The 16,350-nt window shown below is 35.8% G+C and overlaps 1 protein-coding gene across 4 annotated transcripts in view; it reads right to left on the reverse strand.

The window, feature by feature from the left end:
- Positions 1-16,350, reverse strand: part of VRK1 (VRK serine/threonine kinase 1) — a 58,881-nt gene that overhangs the window by 18,190 nt on the left and 24,341 nt on the right. For all 4 annotated transcript variants that reach the window (XM_082760576.1, XM_082760575.1, XM_082760577.1 and 1 more), the window contains exons 3-11: positions 15,228-15,283; positions 10,571-10,640; positions 10,080-10,167; positions 8,580-8,688; positions 8,345-8,437; positions 7,231-7,363; positions 5,859-5,979; positions 5,504-5,562; positions 4,168-4,346 (exon numbers count right to left, since the gene is read on the reverse strand). In XM_082760576.1, coding sequence (XP_082616702.1) covers positions 4,168-4,346; positions 5,504-5,562; positions 5,859-5,979; positions 7,231-7,363; positions 8,345-8,437; positions 8,580-8,688; positions 10,080-10,167; positions 10,571-10,640; positions 15,228-15,283 — 908 coding nt within the window. The remainder of the gene's footprint in view (positions 1-4,167; positions 4,347-5,503; positions 5,563-5,858; positions 5,980-7,230; positions 7,364-8,344; positions 8,438-8,579; positions 8,689-10,079; positions 10,168-10,570; positions 10,641-15,227; positions 15,284-16,350) is intronic.

The following is a 16,350-nucleotide window of genomic DNA, read 5'->3' on the forward strand; positions in this document are numbered from 1 at the left end:
AAGTGTTGCTTCATGATTACCATCTAAACCCTGCTGGGCTGAACAGATTGGTTCGATAATTACATACAATAACTGCAGTGGGCAGGTAACCCTCAGCTGGCACAGGGCAGCTCCCCTGTGAGAACTTCCATATGCAAACTGCACTGATGGAGTGCATTAGGTACATCTTTCCTGCCGGTGCACAGGCCTGATTACCGCCAGCCAAGACTCCAAGGTTAGCATGTCAGCAGATTTGTGATGCATTAGGCAGGAATAAACACAGACACTTTTGTTCATTCTGACCAAAATTAAGGAGGACTATTTCAGCGCAGTACTGCTTTTATACGAGAGATAATGCATTCCTCCCAATTGTACTAGAAAACATTTTAAACGCTCATCAGAAAAACAGATATCCAATACATGCTACACAAAAGCAAAATACATTTATCTTGTTTCCAAGCTTATTTAATAAAAATGGTTTCTTAATCTTGATGCAGGTGAATTACATAGCAATAGAAATCAGACAGCATTCATCTGACAAAAGCAACACCTGCGCATCTGAGGCTGAACGTTAGATGGAACTACAAATCACTAAAAAACATATTTTACAATAGAGTTGTCTCCCAGTATTTCCCAGCAACTCTTAAGCACTAAACAAAAATAAGATGTGGTTCTTACCCTAAATAATTTAGTCAAGAGTTCCAGATACCTCCTTCAACACATGTTATTGTTAGTTTCTTGCTCAGCTAGAACTATTATAAAATACCACACACATGAACCAACATGCATGTATTTTACAGAAATTAAAAAAAAACTCCAGCACAACTGTGAACTGTGTTTCATTTACTTATACATCTGGGGAAACTTGAGTCATGATACAGAAAATAAAATGCTAACTTTTAATATAGAAGGCATCTGTGAGTTTTAGCCAGATATCCATGTACTGGAGAATGTCTGAGATTCCAGACCAACCATGATTATACGCAACCTTTAGTGCACATCGTGGCTCAATTAGCCATACAAGCTGACTGCACAAGAGAACCCTATGTTGTAACAATTTAGACAGAAGGCAAAAGTTCTCTTCTAGTTATGAAATAGCATAACTTCAAGACATGAAATAATGCTTTTTAGACAGTATTATGGAAGATCGCCCCAAAGGAATTGAAGAGTAGGTGTCTTAAGTCCTGCCAGAACTGAAAAATCAGTACTACCAAAATGCGTCAAATACTGTACACTAGAGGTTAACGTCTTCTTAAAGGAGGATGCCAGGCTCCATTTTTCTTTTCCAAATTAAACATCAAGCATGCCAAAAGAAATTTAACATGTGGTAGAATATACTGGCTTTCAGAAGCAAGATGCTACTGATCACTGATATATTACCTTTACAGAAAGCATTTTGTTCTGATAAAATTTGGAACTTTGAGAGAACACATCTTTCAAGCAGTTGTCAAGTTAAGCTTCTTGTCACTGCTCAAAATAATATGCTAATTGAAAATACATACATGTTATTCCATTCTTCCTCTGCATATCTAAATGTTCAGCAGTTCTGTTGTCCAGCTCTCTCTCAACTGGCAGATCTTGTCTTCCAGTTCTCCTGGCCTCTCATTAATGCATGATACCCTCTGGAAGATACCCTGACAGAAACGTAGCTAAGAACATCAGGTCCCAAACATACGTTCTGGGAAGGGAGACATCCCGCTGAAGACTCTCTTACTATTCAAGCTTGAAGGGAGGTGCAAGATACAGCCTTGGAAGGATAACCAATGCAATCTATTGGCCTACCATCACAGTTACAAGGGCTAGAAAATCCAGCGTAGAAACAAGAGTCCTTTGACCTGGTATTTTGTCAAAAGCAAGCAGACTATCTTACATGTTAACCTGCCTTCAAGCAAACAATCTTATTCCATCTAGACAACCTAGCAGTAGCTGCCATGAAATAGCTAGTACAAAGTGCACTGCAATATTAATCGTTAAGCTGAATACCCTTTTTCAAAAAGGACAGCAACACCCTTTGTTTTACTTCAGTGCTTGAACGTATTTATGATGACTGAGTAAGTTGACCATGCACGTGCTTCTTGAGGGAGAGAGGGGGGAAAGGGCGCAAGTGTAAAAACATTAATTGATGCTAGCACATAAGAACCTACACACAAGTATTATCACACCCTTTGAGAATGGTCTTGACTGATATTGGCTATGTAAATAAGATTTTTGAAGTTCTATTCCACTGGAAATGTGCACCAGCCATCTCTGCTGGACAAGGACATTAAAGGTCACAGCTGCTGGCTCTGCAGCAGGCCAACTTACTCAGCAAAGAAGCCAGCCAACCATTACAAACAGATTTATTTATTTTTTTCCAAAACACAGGTCTCAAGCCATGTCGATCCACAGGGGGAACAGAAGAATTTACGCTAATAAACTCTCTTTTTGGACAGATCTTTACACTCGATTTGGCAGAAAATACTACTATAAAGACCAGGGCCAGAGAGTTTTAGCCAAAGTACTATTTACTGGGCAAAATGAAGCAAGGAAGGCTGGAGATAGATATATCCTTAGAAGACTTTAAGAGCCTACAACTTTTTTTCCGATGTCAGCAAGCAAGCAGAATTCTTTTAATATTATCCTGTATTGTAATTCTCAGTTCCCTGGTTCATGCTAGAGGAACCAATAAACTGCCCACCTGTTATTAACAAATGCAAATGCACAAGTAATAAATGCAGGCTGAAGTACAGGAATAATATTTATTGTTCAACTGCTTGCCCATTTTTTATTCTTATTATAAACTGTTTTAGCATACTATTTTCCTAAAACATAAAAAGTTCTTAGGCTGTATTCAAATGTAAGTCCAAATCTAGAGTTAAAGGCTTCTTAAATACAAGGAATAAAATACCCCCAGTCTACCACCATAATTAGGGTTCATAAATAACGTATTAGGTCACTGTGAATACAGTATGTACACTCCAGAATCAAATACATAGCATAAAGACGTATATTTAAAACTAAACTTTGAACTAGTCTTGGAAAGGAAGCTAATATCATGAAGTTCAACAAAGACAAGTGTAAGGTCCTGCACCTGGGCTGGGGCAGTCTGTATTGATGTTTGGAATTGAGGGATGAATGCACTGAGAGGAGCCCTGCAGAGAACTTGGGGGTACTGGTGGACGAAAAACTGGGCATTAGCCAGCAACATGCACTTGCATCCCAGAAAGCCAACCATATCCTGGGCTGCATCAAAAGCAGCATGGCCACCAGGTCGAGGGAGGCAATTCTCCCCCTCTGCTCTGCTCTTGTGAGACCCCACCTGGAGCACTGCCTCCAGGTCTGGGGCTCCCAGCACAGAAAGGACATGGACCTGTTGGAGCTGGTCCATAGGAGCGCCATGAGGACGATTAGAGGGCTGGAGCACCTCTGCTATGAAGAGAGGCTGAGCGAGCTGGGGATGTTCATCCTGGAGAAGAGAAGGCACCAGGGAGGCCACTGCCTCCCAGTATTTAAAGGGGGCTTACAAGAAAGATGGAGAGAGCCTTTTTATAACGGCATGTAGTGATATGACATGGGGTAATGATTTTAAACTGAAAGAGTACAGATTTAGATTAGATATAAGGCAGAAATTCTTTACCACAGGGGTGTTGAAACAGTGGAACAGCACCAGAGAACCTGCAGATGCCCCATCCTTATCTTGAAATGTTCCAAGGTCAGCTTTGAGCAACCTGGTCTAGTGGAAGGTGTCTCTGCCATGGCAGGGGGCTTGGAACTAGATCATCTTTAAGGTCCCTTCCAACCCAAATCATTCTATCATCCTATGAAAAGGAAAACTGGATTTACTTTACCTTACACGTATTTTGACCCATCTGGAGAGTTCTACCAACTTAAGGAAAAAAAGTCCATTAACGAAATGTTCATCTGTTCAAATGTCATTACAACTACACATACACATTCTATTATCCAAGATATTATCTATTATAAAAGTACACCTATAAACATACATCTTTATTAGCCTTTCATAACAATTAGTGTTAAATTAGGGAAATAATGCGTATGAGTATGACTTAAATAAACACCTTGCTATTTGCTTATTTCCTACTTCATACATTTATGACACCTAGTTCCAATACCACTCCTTCATTTATCTCAAAAAAAAAAAAAAAAAAAAAAGAGCATTGAAAGCTGACAAATATTTAGAGTTAAAACCTTTTGCCTGGGATTTGTTTGCAAGTCTCCATTTTCGGACAAGCCAAAGTCAAGTACTCCATCATCTTTTTGCCCAATGGACTTAAGACCTTGCAGAAGTATTTCTCGGAAATGCTGATAAACAGGTTTCTCTTCATAGCTCAACAGCTTCACCTTTTCCATGTATTTGCCAAGTTCATCTAAAGAAATGGTATCTCCAATTAATTTCTAGACGAAAACATTTTAATCACTCACTTTTACCACAAAAGAGTCAGAAATTATGTGTGCATTACTTATGCTATTTTTTTGAAAATGTTATTTATAAACTCATAATTATGACTTTATCACATTTTAAAAAATTATACCAAGCTTCATTACCCAGTGATGACAGCATCACTTTTTTTTTTTATACGTTTACTGCAATGAAGAAAACAGTCATAAACAATGTAATAGGCCAATCTTCACCAATGAATGCTTATTTTTACGATATTTATTATGTCTGTATTTTAAAATGTTGAATAGGAAACTCAATGTCATCTAGGAATTTCATCAGTTTAAGACTGAAACATGTATAAAAATACATGAAACAAATTTTACTACTGAAAACCAGACAAGTCACACTTGACAGAGGCAACCCTCTACTGACCACCAGAAGTAGCTGGAAATAATTAAACATTTAAGTCTGAAATCCCAAGAAAAGAGATTTCTAGTAGAGTCAGCTTTTAAAATAACATCTACTCAACACGTCACCAATGATGAACAGAAACACTCTAGACTTCAAGTTTGCATTACTTTATATTTTACGTTTCTAAAGCTCAGTTGTAAAAATTAGCTTATACTTGCACACTTGCAAATATGTAATACTGTCAGAAGCAGCACAGTCACTGCAGTTCATATAACTTCAGCCAAAAAGAAGGGTAAACTGCTACTACTCAGCAAGGTTATCAGTGCCATTCTGTCACTGCTGAGAAAAGTAAAGGTTACAAACTTCAGTAGAGGACTTAAAAGCAGCAACAGATTGGAGTACAAATGCCTGACACACACCTCCTAGGAAGAAAATGCTGTCGACAATCTGATGACTCCTCACCTTTTGCAGCAACTTTATTCACTTGTTCTTAATCGAATACAGAGTAGAATAGCCTTCCCCTGTACACGCTCAAAACATCCAATGTAAGGAGGCATTTCAGAGCTTCTACTTGTCAAAGCTTTCTACAATTCAGTGATGGCAACCAAACCGATTGATGATTGATGATTTTATTTTTTTTATTTTTTAAGAAACAAATACATTAAAACCAATAACGAATGACTACAAAGTGGTATTAATCAAAGCATTATAATATAAAATGGCTCCTCTTACCTGGTTTATTTTTCCCAGAAAAGCATTTGTCCATCAAATCCGAAATATTATCTCTACATCTGAAAAACAAAACTATTGTTTCTTTCAAGTTTCAAATCTTGCCCTATTCTGACACAATTTCTAAGTACCTGATTTAGGTTACTGTCAGAGACAGGAAATACTACTAGACAAACTTTATTAAAGTAGAGTTTAATTACACCCCAAGAACACATGATACACAATGAAGAGAAATTGAGGTGTATAAAAAACAATACCCTGCTGACCAAAAGGAAACGTACTGAAAGTACAAAGCATTTCCGCACCAAGACATTTTCATTTGTTTTTTATTTCAAAAGGAAAACAAGTAGTTTCTCACCTGATTTTTGAGTCTCTGACAAAATTTGGATCTTTCAAATTATCCTCCCATGGTAGATGACCACTAAGCCAATGAATCATACAGTAACCCAAGATCTCCAGATCACCACGTCTCGATGGTGCTAAATATATACACAGAGGTTAAAAAATATATATCCGTAACAGTAGCTAAAAAACACAGTTAAACTACAGTTAAAATCTGTATGTGTGTTAAAACAATAGAAAGCCAATGCTAGCAATGGAATGCTACTGTATCTGTTCTTTATTTATTTAAAGCATGAAAGCAAAGAAGGAAAAAATAGTGTTCCTACAACTGGAAGGATAACTTCATTTTTCAAGTCCTTTAGCAATCTCTTTCTTCTATTCAAGGAAATGACATGCTGCAGTTCTCCCAATTTGGGAAGCTTTTTAAGTACTCAGATTGTGGGAAAAAAATGATCAAGTTACTGAAGTGATAGACTTTCTGTTCAAAACAGTTTTTACTTCACCTTTTCTATAAAAAGGTAATAGTGCTGAAACACAGCTCCTGAAATAATTACTTCACAATGCTGAAATATTTTATGTGGCCTGAAAACCTAACAGAGGATAGAAATACATCATATTCCTAAACCTTGCCAAAAAGAAAAACAAACAACACATACATTGATCACAGATTACACTTTAAAAGGATAAACGAGCAATTCAAGTCACCTTTGTTTATATTCGGTTTTAAGTACATATGCAACAGTTCCTCCTGGAGTAAATAACTTTCAAAAACTGACATTTTTGCAAGACACACTTTTATGCTAATAAAACAAAATTTAAGAATAAAGAAAATAAAACTGGTGTTCACTATAGGTCCACAATTTATATTCACAGATCTGCTTTTTAATGTTCAATATTTTCTTACTTCTTGCCTTTTGATGTTTAGTGACCATAAGCATAATTATTAATATATCATAACAAAAGTTTTGTTCAATCATCACATAAAAATTAATCTATAAACAATAATATTGTGTATCTTTGCTAAATGTGAAGGAACAATGTTCACACTGATAGAAGAAACTATTACTCCTGAAAATAGGACCTGTTCGTCTATCAAGATCTCATAAGTACTGTTCCATTTCTACCTAGTTAATAAGATGTAATACACTAAACATCTTAATAGTCTTTGTAAATTAAGGAAACCTATTTAAGAAAGTTGCATTAAAAACAGAGTATTGAATTTAGTAAATTTAGAAGAAGAAAAATGCCAGCAGAGTCCACAGAGAAAAAAAAACAGATTCGGAAACCTGGTTGTTTACGAACTTAATGCAACAAACAACATCTTTAGGATTTATTTTAAAAAGGAGGCACAAATGTCTATTGCTGAGAACAAAGTTTTACATCCTTACCCACACCCTTGTGTGCATCAATACTGGTATATTCAATAGTTCCATCATGACACCTTTTAGGATCTTCTTTATATACTTTGTGAACTCCTTCAGGACAGTACCGGTAAGCAAGTCCATAATCCACCAAGTATACCTAGTAATTGCCACACAGAATTCCAAGGTTAAAGAACTATAAATACAAAAATACGCAAATAATAAATGTAACTCCCAATCATTCTCAGTTCTTAAAAAGACTCAAAAACTGATATATATTTTTTTTTTAATTTAAACGATCCTTGCTTCACTGAGATTAGTACATATGATTTGAAAACTATGTATTAGGTTTTGTTGTTTTCCAGTCTGATCTTAAAGTCATTTCTTGCCGATGCAGAGGACAAATATAGCAAAACTGTCAGTTATTACCAGCAAGCTGCAAAGCAAGAAAAAAAAAATCCTACCATATCTTAATGTGCAGAGTTAAGAATACACTTATTGTCCTGCCTTCTTTAAAGTCAGCTGTCCCATTTGAACACACTGACTACTATATACTATTACCCCTCATTAACACCACAGTTACTTTAAGAAAACTGACATTATTTTACTTATTTCATGAGCCAAAACATTTTGGCAAGAACACATACACAATTCTGAAACTCTAATATACATTTTTTGAATAGCAAAGAGAGTTAAAAACGCAGACAAATGAAAGACTTCCGTAAATCAAGTGGAACAATAAACACTTTAAAGACCATTTTTTCCAAGTAACAGAACACTTATCTGATGGATTTCTTGAACAAAGGAATGAAGTAACAATGCAGACAGGCAAACATAATTTAGTGGTGTGCTATATAATTTTAAGCTTCCACCTGCAAATACCTATTTGAGAGTCAATTTTTTTTAATCTTGAGAGCTTCTCTAGAATATTATTTAGGGCAAATAGTCAATTTGATAACTGTCCAGCAAATTGCATAAAAAAATTGTAGAATATTAACTAGATATAAATGTCAAGCAGAAATAATGTTACTATATACATTCTTAAAAATGAGCTTCTGCTAGATTTCACAGGTTCAAAGCACTTCCATGTGTTGTCAAACAAAAGGTTTAAAACATGAGGAATAAAATGCATCAGAAATACCTGATTAGGGTTCTTGTAACCCAGAAGAAGGTTTGAGGCCTTGATGTCTCCATGCACGTATTCATGCTCATGGATGTATTCCAGAATATCAAGCTAACAAAACAGAACAGTTACATAAATGCAGTACCCAGTTCCACCCAGCAGAGGACCTATATTCAGCACAGAATTGGGATTTAACTGAAAGAGTTATATGAGGAAGACAAATTGTAAAGGTATATATATATTTTAAACTTACTATTCTCAGGCCTAGTTGAAGTACAGTTTTATGGGGAAATTGCTTTGCATTCTCTTCAAACACCTTCTGAAGATCTCTGCCAAATCGATCCATTATCATAAACCGATAGCTAAATCCAAGGAAAAAAACTAGCAAAGTTACTGAATTGTACTTAGCAAAGTATTTTAATCTATGTGTTAACTATACAAATTACTGAAAGAAAACATTTCTCTGAAACTATACACTGCAGGTACACAGAAAACAACTATATAGGAAACTCTTTTTATAAGGTTTTATATTGACAGTTAACTTTTCTACATGAGCTAATTGAAAATTTGTCCATTACCGGAACTGTTCCTTATGCCTGCCTGCTTACGCAATACCATACCCCCCCAAAAAAAAAAAAAAAAGTACTGCCATTCATTCTAGGTAAAACCAAGCATCAATTGCTTATAGAAATACTTTGTCGTTTATAAAGCTAAGAAATGTAACTTAATATTGTTACCTTAAAGAGTTAGTTTCTCAAAATCTATTACAACTTTTCGTTTAGCCTACTATTAAAAACAAAAATCTCACTTGCCAAAAGCGTTCTGACATTCATCACTATGGCCAAACCTGTTCTATTACTGTAAAAGTTCATAGCACCTATATGAAAGAGTTTCAGATATTAAACTGTGAATACAAGTTTACTTAGAAAAATATATTTTGTTACATTTATTTTTGCCTTTCAGAATCAATAGTGTTTTTATGTAAGATTAAATCTAAGGACCTACTGAAACAATATTTCTGGCAGATTAGGCCATACATACCAACTGACCCATGAAGCTGTCCAGACAAAAACCCAGCCCTACTTATAATCTGCCAGAGAAATAGTAAAACTTTGCAGCGTAACCATGAAAGGAAGGTCCGCTAGGAAACCAGGACTGTTTAATAAACAGGCATACCATTCAACACCAAGTAACAAAAACCCTTTGTGACACAGAAGAATCATAAAACTATTACTAAACTCAAGACACATTTTGACAAGGGACTAGGAATTAGTCTAGCTCACGTATAAAGTCTGTGAGTAAGTCTCCCTATGGAAAATCAAATAGATTTAGAGATAGTAGTAAGTCCCTCATATATGTGACTAAAAATACTCTTAAGTACACACAGTGCCAGAAGAATGAAAAAGGAAACATTTTAAAGGTAGTCATATTAGTTGAGGACATATAAATTAAAAGTTAACTTTATTAGAAGAGAGCTTCTACCACACACACAATATTGCTGTTCCCAGCAATATTCCAGACAAATGAAAAGTACATCCTTAATGAGACACAAATGAGTAACAAATAGGATACAGATAAAATGTGTCTATTCATCTATTCTTTATACATCATCAGTTATGAACATGAACTTTTGCAACAAAACTAACAATACGAAGATAAGTGAAAATACATCTTTAGAAATTAAATTAGGTTAAAAGGGACAGTGACTGGAATTAAATAAATCCCAGTATATGCTAACAAGAGATATATTCACCTGTTTCCACTTCTTTCATGCAAGCCAGAACCCCAGTATCTCGGTACACCTAAATATTTCTGTTTATGGGACTTAGTCCATTTCCGAACTGAGAATACAAATAAAGATAAGTTCATGAATTTGCATTGGTGAAGATTTACATAGAAAAGTGATCTACCCATCACTTACATGTGAGCTGCTTTGTTTATGGAAACTAGTATGCCAATTATACGGGAAAATTAATGATGCATCATTTATAGGGACAGAGATACAACTAAAGTTTCAATTTAGACAATGTCATCAACACAAAGATAATGAACACATTACCAAAATGCCTAGTTTTACTGTATGTCTGAATTACTCTAAGAGTATATGTCTGTATGGTCTTAATTCTTTAAAAATAATTTTGAAAATTATCTAAAAAGATTCTCTTTAAGATCGACATTATACCTGTAGGTTCTATTTTCCTAAATGCTTGTAGTTCATTAAAAACATTTTAATAGACTGCTTACTTTCATCTGGCTTAGCAGCTCGCATGTAGAACTTTAACTCAGTAAAAAGAGGTCCATTCTGGCTGGGTTCCTTTAAGACAATTTAAAATTAGTTAAAAACTGCTGTGTTAGTGCCTAATAATTACTAAAAGCTCCAAAAAAAATAAAAAAAAAAAAACCCTCACCCTGTAAAAGCATATTCTTCCTCAAATACTCTACAGTTGCTGATAAATTAAATACTATGTTCTTTTTATAATATAAGATTGGCCCTAAAAACTTATTTTTATTATAAATTGCTTATCATTAAGAGTATCAAATAACCTATTCCCATAACAAGGGAGAATAAAGAATAGCAAATTAACTGAAATGTATAGAAATATTACCAATAACTGGCAGCAATAGTTTAGCAAAGAACATTAAACAACATTATTATCTCAGATTTTCCAAATTAAAGTTGGATTGCCATAGTTGTAATAGCCATTAATGAACCTAAAATAACACCTGAAATGACAGGATGGAAAAAATCTCACCAAAAGTTAAATTCTTAATGAACATAAGGTATTTTGTTCCTTTCACAGGTTAGTTGATCAAGGTAAAATTTACAGAGGATTTCACAATTTCTCTCTAACTAAAGAACTACAGTAATTTTGATTTAAGTGTCTACCTTGTGTTTAAGCTAACGTAACATATTTTGGTTCCATTTTCTTTGGACAAAGCTCTGGTTAGCTACACATTATAAGCAAACAGCAGAGAAATCGGTTTGAAAACACCAAAGCTTTGAAATACTGCAAGAATTGCAGGTGGGTGAGTACCTTCACTATACATTTCCAGAAGTTTGCACAGAAAAGGTGACTTTAACTCTTACAATTTTAAATGACTGATTTTGAGATAAGTTTCAGCAGCTTATTTTCTACTTCACTCAGAGGGTGGAGAGGCACTGGCACAGGCTGCCCAGAGAAGCTGTGGATGCCCCATCCCTGGAGGTGCTCAAGGCCAGGCTGGATGGGGCTTTGAGCAACCTGGTCTTGTGGGAGGTGTCCTTGCCCATGGTCAGGGACAGTCTTTAAGGTCCCTTCCAACCCAAACCATTCTGTGATTCTATGATTTTAGTCTGGTTACTCAAATACATCCAAACTCATTCATTCTCAATGAAAATTCCCCTTTCTGGGATATCCTACACTTTAAAGCAACAACAAAATAAGGTATGTATTTACTGTCAAGCAAAACCAGAGAAATACAATCACACAGTATTAGCAAAATTTCCAAGATATATAATATTGATCTTAAATGGTTTTAATTGTAACTTTTAAATGCGGATGCAGCGATCCAGAAACTTGTTAAATGTCACACAGCACCACAGTGAATAGAGGTTTACTGCTGTCTGACACTGACAAAGCAATGCAAAGAGATCAAACACACTGACGAACATGGCCTTTAATGTGCATCTGATTTATTGGTTTACAGGTAGAGTAGGAAAACCAGTCAGAATGAGACCAGACACCAGCTTGGGCACCAGTCCTAGGCCTGGAGACTATTAACAAGCCCATCTCCATCTCCCATTCTCCAGCACCGTTGCACCGATCAACAGTGGAGCCAAGACAACCATTTTCTGGCCCCTCTTTGTGCAACCAAGCTCTAGACCTGAGCAATGAACCTGAAAAAAAAACATTAGACCGCCTGAGTTATGCACAGAAACTTTGGAACATGCATAACTACCTTCATATACTTCATATCTCCACTACGGACCATAAATTAGTGATATATAGCTTATATCCATGGAGAAGGGTTAAACATTTGAAGTCTTTTACTGCAGTCATCTTGGACAAATGTTATCTGACCTATTTGCTTGTTCCTGTGGAGCATACTCCATTAACACTCCAACTTAATTAGAACAAAGTTTACATATGATTTTGATTCAATTTATAAACATTTGTAGAATGTTATTGTTACTAAAATGCAGTGAAAAGCTCCAAGTGTTAAAAATTCTTAAAATATTTATCTTTAAGTTAACAAAAAATTATGCCCCAAAACTGAAAAAAATCTTCCTCTAGTTAGAGCAAATACTGAAGATCTGCTATATTTTCATTCTTCTGGGGATGAAGAAATGATTTAAGCAGAAAACAGAAATTCATGTTAACTATGTTGCTGTTTTCCCATAATATCATTAACTCTACATAGAGATAAATGAATGCATGTGCTGAGTTAAAAAGGTTCACATAACGATGTCCACTCTATGCTGTACTTGTCATCTCGTAACACTAAATCCAGAAGGAATCCGAACACAAAGTTCTCCAACTTCATGCTCAGAGTCATGCCAAACACACACTTTGCAAAACTGAAATTGAAGCCTAATTAGAAAAGATAGAAGAGAAGAGATTACAGAACATATGTCAAAACCCAACAAGTTTCTTCAGGTAATATTTTAAGAATTGCAATCTTTTTCAGTCAGCAATTTAATGAAGTGTTATTAAACTCTGCATCCACTCCTGAACAATGACACCTGAAAGGTCCACATGTTTAAAAAGCATTTCTTTTTTCATAAAAGCTCTGATTCATTTCGTACCGCTCAGACATCAATACTACGAGGATATGTCAAAGACTAAGCCAATTTCCATCCCGCTTTAATAGCTTAATTTGAAGAACATTACTATAGAAGCACATATTTTGTTAAACGCTAATAATTGTTCAAAGCTGTTAACCACTTTGCTTTGGATCAACTAGGAATCACCCAGGCATCTAAAAATAGGCCCTTATCTGTAGTTGTGCTTTACTAGACTGTGGAGGCATAATATGTTATGGGTCATTTGTGAGGGCAGGCAGAGACTGGGCTACTCTTTACTGCCATAAACACAAAATTATAAAAGACAAATTAAAAGTGAGTGGTCATTGGGGGGGATTAGAACTGGGGGTATTTATGAATTGCTGCAACAAAGTGAATCCAGCATAAAATCAGCCCAAAAGTTATGACAACTCTCCTTATAATCAGAGCCCAAAGTAGAAGGAAAAAAAGCAGGTGCACAGCCTTGCTACCTTGGGGAAAGCAGGGGACAGCAATTATGCACAGTGCAAAATAATGCAGATCTGACTATTTTTTCATCAGGTCAAACTGCATTCCTCCATGAAAACTACAAGGCTCTATACTTCCCGGTCAGTTCCAACTGTCCAAACTCAGAAGAAGGCTGGCATTAGGAGACAAAGCACTGCAGTTAACTGGGGTGCCTGCTCCTTGCCTTTGGAACAGGGCACGGCTGCTGCAGGACGGACACTCCCTGCCCTGGACAGCACAGCTGGGCATGCAGGAGCAGGATGCCACCATGGAACAGCTGCAGGGCCACTTCTGGGCCACGTGGAATTCCTGCCCAATGCCTACAGCAGCACTGTGCGGATGTTGAAAGTATGGCAGCTTGATATTTGCTTCATAAGCACTGCTTTTTTTTTTTTTTTTAAGCAACTGGCATTTCAAAAAGAGAGTCATCACCAACAGCATCTTGGGGTGCTTTATCAGTATCAAAAACAGCACTGTAGAATCTCCCTTTGGTCAGCACATGTAAAACCATCAAGAATAAAGGCACATGCTAACTAAAACGTATTTTATTCTAAATTAACCTGATCTTTTAGTTTTGGGGAAAAATGTTCGGAGTATTAACATATTTGCATAATTGGCTATATATTACAGTAAAGCATTTATTTATTAAACCACATAGTGATATTGAAAAAGATGAAACTTCTGACATGTGCCAAAGACCTAGCTTTTCACATTGAGAAGTACTTGTAGAATTTCCTGATATCTGCTTCTGTCACAGACCACAAACCATACCACCAAGATAATGACGGGTCTGGATCTACTATGTCTACTCCTGTATTCCCATTTTCTTTTACCATGATTTTACCAGGGAACTATATGTAATAGCGGGATCTATGCAAAATAATCTAGCAAAATTTAAGAAAATATACTTTAATGTTCTTTCCTAAATTAAATATCTAAAACCAAACAAAGATAAGTATTTTTTTTAGCTTAATATTAGAACAGAAGAAAACTTCAACTAATAAAAAAAAACTTGCTTATTTACTTCAGTGAGCAAAAAAGTTGAGCTACCAACAGTGCTTTTTCTTCTACCTAATCCTGAGGTTAAAAAATTATGCATCAATGCCATTTTAATTCACTAGAAATTAGAATATGCATGTGTTTTATGATAAAAGATTTAAAGGACTTTATATCTGCGGGGACCTTGGGAATCAAAGTTCTGCTGTTTCTACTCCCAAGCCATCTGTCAGCTTACCAACATCCAGTGGTGAGCAGCAGTTCACACAGACTCACTCTTGAATCACAGAAATTGTCCAAAGCTACCTATATTTTTCATTTTTTTTTTTTTTGTAATTGGGCTACTTACAATGAACATGAAATGAAACAGAATCTGATCCATTTCAGGAACCTTTTTCAACTGTTCTTATGTTCCACTATCCACCCTCAAACACAAGAATCCTGGATCTCAGAGTTCTGCTGCATCACCATGCTTTTCAGTGTTAGTTAGACTTTGTTTAAGTCTACTTAAACAAAGCACACTTCAACAAAACACTGCAACTACATTATTTTCAGTCAGAAGAGGTTTTAGATTACACATACTATTCTAGAACAAACATTTTCAATTTGTGAAGTAAGATTCAAATGCTGTCTTACCACTTTTACAACATAAGGTGCATCACTGCCAATCGACTTTGAAGAATTATCATCAGCTGTTAAAAAGGAAGAGTTTATTAGTAGTATGAGAGGAAACTGTCACATAACATACACTTATTTGCTATGCAGGATGGACAACCAAATGACAGTGCAATTAATGAAGCAAAAGCATGTATTAGTATCTTAGTGTCTTGTAAAAGAACTTCTATATATGACAAAACTACTCTGTATGGACATGGTCCACATTCTCCCTTCTATTTCAGGAGAACAGGCAGTCTACTAACCAAGGCTCTTCTTTCTCTATTATTCAAAAGCTTTTTCCTCAGTCAAAAGCATTTCCTTCATCTTCTAGGACTGTGATGAACACAGTTGTGGGTATGAACATGAGAACATTCTATTTTTTTGCTATGTCACATATCCAAAAATGATTTTTTCTTGGTACCAAGCTGTTGATAGTTGTCACAAAAGGGGTCACGAGTATAAAAGACATCAAGTTAGGCAAAGACCAAGCACAGGAGTCAGGTGCGCAGCTTTGTGCAAATCATGAGTAAACAAACAGAGGGCAGGTTTGGGCTTGAACAATGCAAGTATTGCTAACACAAGAACTACACAACTTCAGAGAGCTGGAACTCCAGTCTCTGTGAATTTATTAGCTCAATGTGCAAGGCTGAGTAAGTAGAGAGTTGGCAAGAAGCCACCCATTGGTCCTTTTTGTTTCTTAATCCACTTACACTGCATTCTGTTCATTTAGAAACCAAGATAGATTTATTTATTTTTTTAAATCAGTGTCATTTCAGTGCAACCTCATCACAAAAAGGAAGAATGTAAGTACACAGCAAAAGAAAACCTTGTTAACACAATCACCTTAAATTTCATCCCTTCAAAATTGTATGGAAAATGACTAAGAACAGAACAAGTTTTTTGATTCCCTGAGGTATCCTTGAGACCTCTGTTCATCTGTACAAAAAACAGATACTGAATAGGGAACAGTATCCACCAAAAGAAGTTCTCTCTGAATTCAATAAAACAGCATTACAAGACAAGGTTTGTGGCGATGCCTTAAACCATAAGGTCAAAGACTGCAATCTGTTCCAAACGTGGGTTAAGTGATGAAATAACCAAC

The sequence above is a fragment of the Aythya marila genome (genome assembly GCF_965140915.1).
Source record: "Aythya marila genome assembly, chromosome: 5".
Taxonomy (NCBI): domain Eukaryota; kingdom Metazoa; phylum Chordata; class Aves; order Anseriformes; family Anatidae; genus Aythya; species Aythya marila.